General features: G+C 47.0%; 1 protein-coding gene across 1 annotated transcript; it reads right to left on the bottom strand.

Moving 5' to 3' along the window:
• Positions 1-4,755: 4,755 nt before the first annotated feature.
• LOC123125540 (protein LIFEGUARD 2) lies at positions 4,756-6,048 on the bottom strand. The gene is made up of 2 exons (XM_044546011.1): positions 5,590-6,048; positions 4,756-5,473 (listed from the first exon to the last, which is right to left on the bottom strand). Exons 1-2 carry the CDS (start codon positions 5,858-5,860, stop codon positions 4,995-4,997), a joined length of 750 nt encoding a protein of 249 aa, XP_044401946.1. The 5' UTR covers positions 5,861-6,048; the 3' UTR covers positions 4,756-4,994.
• Between the last annotated feature and the right edge of the window lie 6,331 nt (positions 6,049-12,379).

The following is a 12,379-nucleotide window of genomic DNA, read 5'->3' as shown; positions in this document are numbered from 1 at the left end:
TCGAGAGGGCTCTACCTCGTCAGGTGTTCGGCGCACGGGCCATATTTCTTTAATTATTCACTTTGTATAAATTATTAATTATGCAACAATTTTTAAATTTATTATTATTATTACTATTATCTCTGACTTGCACTATTTTCTGTGCACAGGTAAATGATCTGGGTCGGGCGGCGCTGTCACCTCAGCGTACTGACATACCATGTCACCTCGGCCAGACCGGGGCTTCGTCATCACTTCATTAACCCACGCCGAGGACTTTAGCGTCACACTGTCGGCATGCTCCGTCGCCTCGCCCGGACTGAGGGTTCCACCTTGCCACATTGGCCGTGCTATGTCGCCACTTCGTAGTGCCGAGCTCTTCGCTCCGCCCCCTCGGGGCCGGCTTGAGGGCTGGGACCTCGTCCCGCCGTAAGCTCGGGCCATGCATCGACACCGAGCACATTAACCAGCTAAGTCGCTTTAATGCTCAATTTTTTTTAATTCGTTCGGTTCGACCAAACTTTATATTTATGTTAAACAAAAACTTAGTTTGTTAAAAACTTTATTTGTTAAAAACACTTCCTTAACCATGTTAACTGGGGGCTCTTAAAATTTACATGAGCCATTTTTAGTAAAAGTTTTCTTCTTAGTCGTTGCAAAGTCTGTTTCTATCACTCCTTTTTTGACGCGAGTGTGTGGTCAACAACCGGGGAGCCTAGTTTCTCTCTCAAAGCCGCTCGAGTTTAGTTCGCTAAACTGGCATAAAGAGAATTACTCCGCCTTCGGGATAGCAGGTTGCAGCCGTAGGCTGACCCGCTTGAAGTCTTGAGATCGGATGTGTCATATTAATGCGTGACAGAAGCACAAAAAAATTTTAAGACCAATTTTCGGATTGGCACCAAATGACTTGATTTGGTTTGGACGTCAAGCTTTTACATAAGTTTTTGACTTGTCGAGCTTATGAAACTTTTTAGCTATTTGTATGTTTTCCTTTCAGGAAGCGGGACATCCTCATGACCGAGGTGCCCTGCATAATAATTCAGCTTGGGAGATCTTTTTCGACCCACAGCTCGGCATCTTTCCCGCCGAACTACACCGCGGCGTTGACAAACACACGCCACATCGGGACTAGTTCCCGAGCAGTGCAACGCCAAACGCCTTTAAAGCATTGGCAATATTAACGGGGGGCTGAGACTACAACTGAACCCACCAAAACCAAGGTACCCCATAGAGTCCTCGACAAAGCGTTCTCGGGCATTGCTTTATATGCATCGGTTTTGAATTGTGTCTTCGGTCAATAGTTGGGTTGCCCGGCTCCTGTGCTTGCCTCCTACGTTCCGCTTTGTTCGGCTAGGTGTACAAAGGGAGAACCACTACGATTGTGCTTCCAGCTCGCATGGTTAAGCACCTTAGTGGAGAAAGCCGAAAACTGAATGTCACAATAAGAGTAAACTGGTCAGCGATCCGATGACTGTGTTAAACTATAATATCGATGGAGGTCACCCCGTGTTAAGCGACAGGCCGTTCATAACATTGGCCGAAGTGTTAACGGCTTGACTTCGGCTGACGCCGAACACTAATCGTGGGCTAGTAATTGGCCTCCCAACTTTAACCTCCTATGACTAAGTGAAAGTTATAAAGCCTGCATATCTGATTACCTCGTTTCCACTAACGCAACCGCCTCTGGGCACCGAGACGTCGGCTAAGGGTTGTCTTGTTACAGTGGAAACACCCTGTGTAGCATCTAGAAAGGGGTAGAAGCCGACGATGGGTCACTTTCAAATGATAAACGGTCGCAATGGAGTCAAAATAAACATATGTCATCAGTGTTCGTATTCAATATACAAGCGCTGCCTTCCGTAATTACCATTATAAAGCCATAAGTATGCATCAATTTGACTTAAGATTTTGGCCAAGTTGGGTTGCCTGGCTCCTGTGCTTACCCCTACGTTCCCGATTGTTCGGCTAGGCGATAAAGGGAGCACCTCTGTGATTGTTACTACCGGGTCATCCGGGTTCGTACCTCAGACTGGGTGAAGCCGAAAGCTAGCTATCTTAAAGGATATAATTGGTCGGCAATGATGGAAGTTAAAATTCAGGTTCGCTAAAGACCACATAGTTCGGGCACTGTCCCCAAACTAAATCCTCAGTATTTTCCTCCCACATTGATCGGAGGTGAGGTTTCATGATCATGATCAGTATGACACCCAAAGAAAGGAACCGATAGTGGGACTATTTTCTTTGGAAGATGTTTCTTACGTTTAATAGCATTATAGCATATCTCTCCACATAACTTTGTTTATAAAACCATAGGACCGGGTTGCCTTGTTTGACGTAATTTTTTTCCTTATAAAGTAGGACAAACACTCCCCGGCTACTGGCCGAGGAGGTTGAAGCCAATGGTTGGTCAACAAAGTTTTGTACAATGCGGATCCGGGCATTAATGATGTAGAGTACTTGGATACATAGAATCATTACACATAATTTGTGATTTTACTCTGGATATCGATCCTTAATTCGGCCACCCGTGCCCGCATTAAGGCTCGGGGGGCTACTGGGCTTCGGGCTTATCATTTACTAATATTAAAGGGGCACATCGATCCCTTGATCTGGTGTTGCCACCGGATCAGTGTCTCGGGGGCTACTGCATTGCCTATTCAATGTAGAAAATTCAAAGTGCTCAGTGTTTGGCTTGACCGAACTATGGGCAAACGCATCTTCGGACAACAATAGGTACCAACTGGGACTTATCCGGCATCAAGCTAATATATTACGGCGACTTCTCAAAACCCTCTCTCAACGGCCCGTCCGCTGATCATTATCTCCTCTAATGTGCATCTCGGATTTTAGGCCGACACACGCCTTGAGGGCTACTGGCTATATATCTCGTCAGTAAATAAATTGCATCAATCAGAAATAAAATCCGCAAGCAATCAGCCCAAGCCCGATGTGGTGCATCACCTCGGAAGCAGCCCGGCATAAAACTCGGATGCAAGTGGCTGGCTCTATAGAGGGCATTTCCGGTATTAAGTTCGGCTAAACTCTTTCGAGTTTTTCGAGCCAAGGTGATCTATGACACCTTGGATACAGTCCGGCGTTGGAACTCGGATACAGTCCGGCGTTGGAGTTCGGATACAGCCCGACTTTGGAGCTCGGATGCAGTTCGACGTTGGAGGTCGGATGCAAGTGGACACCGCCGCACGGGAACAACTTCAAACCCGAGGTGTGGCATAAAAATAACAAGGCATTGACAAAGGCCGAAGACTTAAAGAGCTCCTCGGATGCCCGACGTGTGAACACTTCGGATGCAGCTCGGCAATCCTCAATATCGAAGTTGGGAAGATTTGTTGAACTAGTTTTCAAAACCGCCGACCGAAGATAAAGAACAGTTGGAAGAATCGAGGAGTGTCCCCAACTTGAAGACCGGTTCTAGGGGCTACTGACGGTGTCCTGAATTAGGGGGTACTCACCACGTCGTCTCCCGACCAGCTGGATCGGGCCGAGGACCCCCACGGCCGTTCACTATTGGGCCAGTTCGGGCAGCCCATGCCACATACAAGGGGTATTTCACAAGACTTGGCGCCCAAGACAAGGACTCTCCTAAACTCTAGGCCTCTGGTGCATTATATAAACCGAGGCCAGGCTAGTCAATAGATAATCTAATATTCACTAGAACAATCTCGTGGTAGATTACATGTACTCTGTACTATCCCCCATATGAATACAATCAAAAGCAGGATGTAGGGTATTATCTCTTCGAGAGAGCCCGAACCTGGGTAAAACCTTGTGTCCATGTTACCATCGCTCCAAAACGCCTAGTTTAGAACCCCTACTACGAGATACGCCGGATATAAAACCGACAGTGGCCGCCGGTACCGAAGCGGCAGCCAGCGGGGGTACTCACGCCTCCTAGCTTAGCAGGGGTGGCCGCCTGTGCCGGAGCGGCAGTCGGCGGGGGCGGGGCGAGCTCATGTGTAATTTAATTTACTCACTTCTACTGCAATATTATCACAACCGCACGACTATACAGTACAATCTCCCCTATACATTAAGTACGATCGTACGAGTACCCTATGCGAGGGCGCTACGTATACTTTTTTTAACATCGTACAGACGCAAGTGCTCATATATACACTATACTCATCTCTATGAACGCACACACGCACATTCTACCCTTATGAGCACCTCCGAGAGACGGAGACGACATGTTATCTTGAAATTTACAAAGTCATTGTAGGCGCCTCCTCATCGACGGGAACATCTCCTCCCACTGAAAGCGCATTGCCGGAAATCCTGAAATAAATCTAGAAATAATGCAAGCATCATCCTCCCGCTAAAAGCGCATCGCCGGAAATCCTGAAATAAATCAAAAAATAATGCGAGCACACCAGGACTTAAGCCCTGGTGGGCTGGGAATACCACTGTTCCTTCAGACCAGGGCTGGGAATACCACTGTTCCTCCATGTTGGTTCGCCGGCGCTACGTATACTACTGGTACAGTATTTTACGAACGACACATGCCAGGTACTGAACTTGCCCCACGGTAGTTCGATCTCGCTCGACAGAATCGGAACCAGTCATGGGCGCCCAGTCCCACCTACTCGTATTCTAGATGGCCCAAGCGCACACGCCCAGGAACGCAGGAGCACATGATTCTGTTCCTGGCTTCCTCACCCCGCATCTAGCGTCGACGACAACTCGCCCAAGCCTCAAGATAAGACGATGGATGCCAAGAGAACATGCAGAACATTTTACCAGAGGCAGACGCGGCACAGCTAAAACAGAGCCCAAGCTAACAGCAGCAGCTCCTGAATTTCATTCCATTCAGCAATCTTGATATTGGCAGCCTACAAAGTCACATAGACCAAATTATGTAAAAACAAGTCAAAACTAATTTACAATAAATTGTTTCACACACAAGCAAAGCACATTCGTGATGTAACGGCAGGGGAAGGATTACTAGAGTAGGATAGGAGGAGGGGCTACGCTACGCTACGGCGGGAGATGCAGGCACTTCAGGAATCGGATGCCCTGAAGAGGGTGAGCAGGGAGAGGAAGAGGTTGATGACGTCGAGGTAGAGCGCGACGGCGGCCCAGACGTACTCGTCGTAGGAGTAGCGCTTGATGAGGTTGTCGGTGTCGTAGATGATGTAGCCGCAGAAGACGAGCGCCGCCAGCCCGCCGTAGACCATCAGCGAGATGCGGCCCAGCGGGAAGAAGGCCTGGATGAGCGCGAACACCATGAGGATCATCACCGCCGCGAACAGGAACGGGCCCAGGAAGCTGAAGTCGTGCCCGCGCCTCGCCGCCCAGAACGTGTACGCCGTCAGGCTCACCACCACCACCGCCGTCAGGATCGCCGACTCCAGGATCACCTCCCCCTTGGTGAAGGCGCAGGTGAGCCCCACCGCGAAGCTGATGGCCACCGTGAAGAGCGCCAGCAGCAGCAGGTTCACCGGGTGCCGCTGGTAGTAGTAGTACAGAGGACACAGCACTGCGGTTCCAAACACACGGACACGGTGAGCGTCAGTCTCATCGAAGAAAACAGAGCATACCAACGAAGAATTGATTTGAGTCTGTGCGCGCATCCGATAGCGTAAGGGGACGTACCGATGAAGGGGAGGATGATGAGGAAGATGTAGAGCCCGAAGCCGGCGGGGGAGGAGACGAAGAAGAGCGCGACGGGGCGCACGAAGACGACGACGGAGGCGACGGCGATGGTGAGCAGCATCTGGATGGAGAGGATGGTGTACACCTTGCGGACGAAGGCCCAGCGCAGCTGCGGGCTCTCCAGCATCATCGGGTACAGCGGCCGCGCCGCCTGCCCGGCCTCCGCGTCGCCGCCCCACTCGGGGCCCTTGGGCGGCGGCCGGAAATACATCGCCGGTGGTCGGTCTTCCTTTCCTCTCCTCTCCTCTACGGCTGTGCACGGATCGAATGGGATGGTTCGGAGTCCCGGAGCAGAGCACGTGTCGCCTCGGTTTCTTTGCCGGTGCGGTTGTGCGGCGGTGCGGTGAGAGCTGGCGTGGGGCGGAGAGTTTTAAGGAGAGGACAGGGGACAGGACGGGAGGGAGGATGGCGCGAGAGAGGAAGTGAAGATTCAGGAGGCTTCTCGGCGGTTGGGGTCGCGTGTGGCGCTTCCGGGAGGCTGACGCGTGGGGCCTGCCGGGATGGCTGACCTTCTGGTAAGTCTGGTCTCTGGTGGCGTCTGGAGGGAGGAGAAAGTTGTGCCGCAAAATATGTGTGATGCCTTTGCTTACCGACGAGGGTTATCCGTATTTTGCTTCATTCAGGCGATTACCTGCCTTCTGTTTCGAAGTATCGCGCGGCCTATTTATAGGCCTGCTTTGCAAAGTTAAACTTTTCAGTTTCATAACAGTTACTCTAAAAAATTCCTCTTTAAAAAACAGTTACTCTAAAAAACCAAAGCATGGCCGCTAGGGTGACCATGATGGCGGCGCACCTTTGCCTCCACCTCCTCCGCTGGCCTTGTCGACAGCGGGGGAGGATGTTCCGTATATGATGTACCGTTGACATATTATTAATAAGATTGAAATATTTTTTTTTCACAAATGGAAAACAATTTCTCTTTATTTTGACTATTAGAACAGTTTCTCTTATCGTATGGGGTACAATCTTCTATGTTAATCTAGTGGAAAATGCATGATTCTCGTAATTGACAAAAGTATGCGCAATTGGTTTTTGGGGTGTTTATTTTCAGTATCTCAATGAAATTTCTATTAGCCCATTATACTATAATTTTTTTTTACAAAATGATAAAGATACGCAAATATTGAAACACATTTTTTAGCAAGTCCGTTGGTTTTTACAACAGTTTTTGCATGCTGAAGGATAGTGCAAGTTTTACTCAAAGTGTGTACAACTTTTGTTTCACTAAATTTCCCGGTTTAGTTTATTTGTCAGATTCTGAAATATATGTTTTTTTTTTCCTTTTCTACAAGGTTACAATACTTTGAAATTTTAACTAGAGGGCAGCCTGGTGCACGTAGCTCAGCGGGAACTACGTGCATGGGGCTGCCCCTAGCTAAAAATTGAAGATAATTTTAAGCACGTAGATTTTTTAACAGAGAATCTCAAAATAAAATAACTAGAGTACATAAAAAGTGGTTTTGTATTTATTTAGCTTATTACAAGGGAAAATTTGCACACACTTTAGACTATTGGATTTATTGTATGACTAAGTTCTACTAAAATTTCAAGCAGCTCAGAATTAGAAAGTCCGTTTGTTTTTATGTACAATAAAAATTTGATAGATAGAAAAATAATAGAGATGCAAAGAATCGACCAGTAGTCGGATGGTCACATCTAAAATCGCCAACATGAACACAAACGAAATCGTGTGAATTTCGTATAGAAAGAAAAAAGAAACAAGTAAAAAAGCGTGGTCCCCGTTGTACCAACCAACAAGAGTTCAAACCTAGCCTTATGTCTTGTTAGTCAGAATGTCTTTTCAGTGAAAGACATGTCACATCGTGGTAACTTAATCGAGTGCGAAAACTCTGCAACTCTAATCTTCGGTAAACATCGTGTGACGCTGTGCTTTTTGTGCTAAGTCAGGTTGACTATTCTGCGTGTGGTGTTTTTGTTTCTGGGAAATGCCCTCATGTGTCTATCTCGGCCTATTTTTCCTGCCGGGTTTTACTAAAAAAAAACAATCAGCGATATCTTTATCTGGGCATATCTATCATAGGCCCAACTAGATTCGGACTCGGACCCAATGGGCTTACAAATACAAACAGTAGGAAACCGAACGCAGTCACCAAGGCTCTTGGCGATCCCTAAAAAACACACAAGGCTCTTGCGTGCTTTCCGACCTATCCGCCGATCGCCGCCGCAGTCGCCCCGATCGATCCAGCAGGAGTTCAGGGCTGAGGATCTGGGCATGGGGCCGCCGCGTAAGCGGGCGGAGGAGGATATGGAGGTGGACGAGGACAACGCCGACGATGTCCGTGCCGGCGCGCTTGCCATGGGGGAGGAGCGCGAACTCGGGAACATGAGGAAGAGGGGACCGGAGGCCGAGGAGGAGGGCGACGAACTGTACACCTTCCCGGTGGATAATCGGTCCGGCAAGCTTGCCAAGTGGAACACGTGGGAGAAGAAGGTGGAGGCGAGCAGGTTGGAGGAGCTCGTGAGGAGGCGCATGGACGGAGGCCGTCGTTTCGATGGCGCACCAGCCGCCGCCGCCACCGCCGTCGACACCGCGTGGCTGCGTTCACCAATTAGACCAGCGCAAATTTAGCATAGCGTATCGACTGTCAACTGCACAAAATGAGCTGATTTGAGGTACTTCGGTGCTTGGACACAATTCTTGGCTACTCATGACAAGTGTTCTTTTTTATACAGTATAATTTTTTATCCCACTTTCTGCCCACTAAGTATCTAAAATCCACGACTTTTTAGCTCGCATGCTAGGCTTCTTTCTATTGCAAGATGAAAACCTAGTAGGAATACGAAAGAGCGTCTGATTGAGATCTCACCAATTTTATATTCGACATGATTTTAAAACACATGTATATGGTTGAAGTTCATGTTGGAATTCTTATGAAATGGAGGGCATGGAAATGGATTCCATAGAAATTTGGTAGGTCCAATCATATGATCAACAGGGGTTTTCCTTAGAAAAAATTAAGAGTTAAATCCTTCATACTAACTACGGAAACCCCAATCCAAATGGGCCCTGAAGTTTTTCGTCCTGAAACGATATACATGTGTAATATACATCCCTATACATGTGGATTTTCCTTCAGAATTTGAAACTTTAAAAATCCGATGTTTGACTTTGTCAAAAGAAAAGTTCAATGTGGAGCCCGAGCTCTAGAATGCCTGACTCCATAATGTAGTTCAGATGTTTGGCTATGTGTAACATATTTATTTATCATTTTCCCAATTTATACCCGACTTGTCATCCGGCAACTCATGTTGGATACATAAAGGGGTGAAGCGTTTCCCAAACTGCTGCTGGCCTTAGGGCAACTCCAATGCTGACCCAAACTGGACACCGCATCCGTTCGCGGACCCCGAGGGGAGAGGGGGAGTCCGCGGACACTGATGCGGGAGCCGGCCATCGAAAGCTAGCCGCATACATCGCCCCCATTTTCTTTCAGTCCGCACACTCAAATAGTCGAATATCTAGTTTCAGTTAGCTAAAAATTCTTCAAATGTTTAAATGCAACAGTAGTTCTAATTTAAATATTACAAGCCAACAAAGTATTCAAATTATAGTAGTTCAAACTTGAATTGAAACAACTGACGACACATGAATTGAAAATGTTGACAACATAAAATACTGATGAAAAATACTAACAACTAAAAATACTGATGATACATGATTGGTTGTATCAATGAGAGCACGTGTGAAAAAGAATTACTGGATTTTGATATGAGGAGCTCATGGTATAACCGAAACATTTTGACTCTAATATGTTCAAAACTCTGTCATGGCAAAGAAAACCCGAGATCACGTTTAGGAACCCCACATCATTATTTTCTTCCCTTTTCCTTTCTCTAACCCGGCCACATTATCGATGACGCTCAAAATTGTCACCGAACATGCAAATACCTTACTGAAGCCCAAATGTGTCACGTAAAATCTGGCCAAAACCGTCACGTAAGTTGCCGAGGGGGGCTGCTCCAGGCAATCATCACTTTGTGACAGTAGTAGTCACAGAAAATGATCTTAGGTGACGATTCTTTCTCTGTCACAAGGAGTTTCATCACTTAAAATGTCTGTTTGTAGTGAAAGTAAAAAAAAAACAAGTGTGTCTTTGTTTCATTAGGCATTTTTTCTATAGGCTGAAGTTGGGGGATGAGACGTTTTGGCTCCTAGACTCAGATGAGCCCAGGAGTAAACAAAAAATTGTTGAAAATACAAAATAAATTTAAAAAATCCGATTTCTTTTGTGGAGAAAGATGACTGAGTGTGTGATGTCCATGCCAAATTTCAAAACATTTGAATATCTGAGTAGCTCTCAACAAAAAAAGAGAAATTTGGGGTCCGTGAAAAAGTTTACTGTTTGTGCGTTGTTTGGACCCGCTTTTGTTTTGTTGGTTGAGAGCTACTCAGGTGTCCAAATGTTTTGAAATTGGGCATGCACCTCACGCACTAAAATATCTTCCATGCAAAACAAAATCGGATTCTTTTTAATTTTTCTACTTTTTTTCTTCTGAATTTACTGTCCACAAGATGCAGATGAGCCCGGGCTCAGAATTGGATATTCGAAAGTTGGGCTTCTATTATCAAAATAAAGGACTGAAGTTGTGCTTATCCTCAAACAAACTTGGGCTGGCTTTCCATATATAATCGGACTACCATGGGCATGTGAACACACAATCCACGGCGAACAAGGTATCCCATCGCCAACTAAGGCGAGATGAGATGTATGGTAGCATCGCCTATGGTGCTCGGTTGCGGCTCGCCTTAGTGGGACGACCTAGTAGAGCAATTTTGGAAGCTTCCATGGACCGATTTATACCACTTTTAGTAGCTTTTGTGCATGTTTTCCTTTTTCTTCTATGTGTGTCTAATGTTTTTTATTACATCTCTACATTTTTTATCAATACAAGCTGTACATTTTTTGTATGCATGTGGAACTTTTTTTACACATTGATCATTTTTCAAATACATGTTTGGAATGGTATGAAACATTTTCTTAAACTACGTGAACCTTTTTATATATATTGCATTTTGAAAAATATGACGAGCATATTTTTGAACCGTGAGAGTATTTTTTTTAAATGTCACAAACATGTTTCTAAATGGTATGAAACATTTATTTAAATTATGCGAATATTTTGTGAACATTTAAAAAAATGTCATGAACATTTTTTTTGAAATGCATGAATATTTTGAAACGTCACGGACATTCTTTTTTGGAATAGTATGAACATTTTTAAAAAGTTATGCAAACAATTGTTTTACACTACATTGACATTTAATAAATGCATGATGGATGTTTAAGTAAATTATTTTTTGAAATATATAATATTTTTACAGTATTTTCGAAATTTATACAAATGTAAATAAAAGAAGTAAAGGAAAAAACATTAACCTACAGAAACGAATGAAACTAACACTACTGGGCCGGTCCACCATATGCGCGAGGCGGCAATCGATCTAGCAGGAAGCGAGACCCAGACGACGCGCCCGTCTCCACAAATAAAAAGACAACAAAAGAACAAGGTTCTCTAGACAGGAGGAGTCCGACACCGACAGGCGAGCGGAGGCGAGCGGTTCCACTTCTGCGGCCGGTTAGGAGCGGGCTCTCCTGCTCTCCTCTCGTCGCTCCGGCGGCAGCAGGAGGGTGGGGGAGCCCGGATCGTTTGGTCTACAGTAGGTAGGATAGGTTTCTTGCTGTGACGGCATTCGGGCAGTGCCAACGTCGCCACCGTGAATAATGTCTTCCGGGCCACCGACTTGCCGGCGTTCCGGGACGACGGCGAGGTGTTGCGGACTTGTTTCTCCACCGTGATTTCAAACCGGTGGACGTAGTTGTTCCAGGCGAGGCCGTCGAGGCGACGGCGGAGACTTCGCTTCGGGAGTTTGTTCTTCGGCTCTGTGCGCGTCTTCTCCGGCGCCGGCGAGGAGCCGGAAGTTTCTGTTTAGGGGATGATCGGCGTAGCAGTGTCGACTTGGTCCAGGAGATGGCTCGCTTGAAAGTTGGGCAGTGGAAGAAGGCCGGCGGGTCTGGAGTTTCTCCACCACCAGCGCCGTTTGGAGACGTCAGGGCCGAGATCCAAGGGCGTGGGGATTTCCCCCGGCCGACGATCCACATCGTCAAGCGTCGTCGTTCGCGACCACGTCTATTCCGAGGTTCGTAACGCAGCAAGGCTGCCATGGCGCTTTATTGGATCGTGGCAAGTAGGTGTCTTGGGTTTCTCTCCTCCGCCGGATGCTATGGCGACGGTGGCGGCTGATTTCCATGGGCGTGAAGATGATGGTTACAAGGACCTTTTGCCAGATTTTTTTACGAAAAGTCTAACGCCCACACGTGTGGGCGTTTGCATCTCGCCCACACGCGTGGATCCGCGTCTGTTTGTGAGCGCACGAATCTTGACATGTTTCTAGTGCCACGTAGGACCGGGCTGGTGTGTGGGCATTCACCCGGTCGCCCACATAGCCGTTTTACCACACGGGAGGGGCTGGTGTGTGGGCGTTCAGCAGTTCGCCCACACGTCACTTTCCACTCACGCACAAGGGCTGGTGTGTGGCCATTTGCCATCTCGCCCACACGCCCGTCTCATCTTCCACACCCAAGTTGCCACTTGCCATGTGTTTTGCAGTGTACATGGCAACTGCCGTAATGTGCTTTATAAGCAGGTGGCAACTCTTTTTTTTTACCGAACATGTCAGTTGCCATGTATTTTGCAGGGTACACGGCAA

This window comes from Triticum aestivum, chromosome 5D (assembly GCF_018294505.1).
Source record: "Triticum aestivum cultivar Chinese Spring chromosome 5D, IWGSC CS RefSeq v2.1, whole genome shotgun sequence".
NCBI classification, from domain to species: Eukaryota; Viridiplantae; Streptophyta; class Magnoliopsida; order Poales; family Poaceae; genus Triticum; species Triticum aestivum.
Note: the sequence above shows the minus strand (reverse complement) of the source record. Positions and strands in the feature narration are given on the sequence as shown.

Coding starts and splice junctions, on each gene's coding strand:
- LOC123125540 (XM_044546011.1), bottom strand. CDS start 5,860: ATGTATTTCCGGCCGCCGCCCAAGGGCCCCGAGTGGGGCGGCGACGCG. Junction 5,474..5,589: donor CATCATCCTCCCCTTCATCG/GTACGTCCCCTT, acceptor TTGGAACCGCAG/TGCTGTGTCCTCTGTACTAC.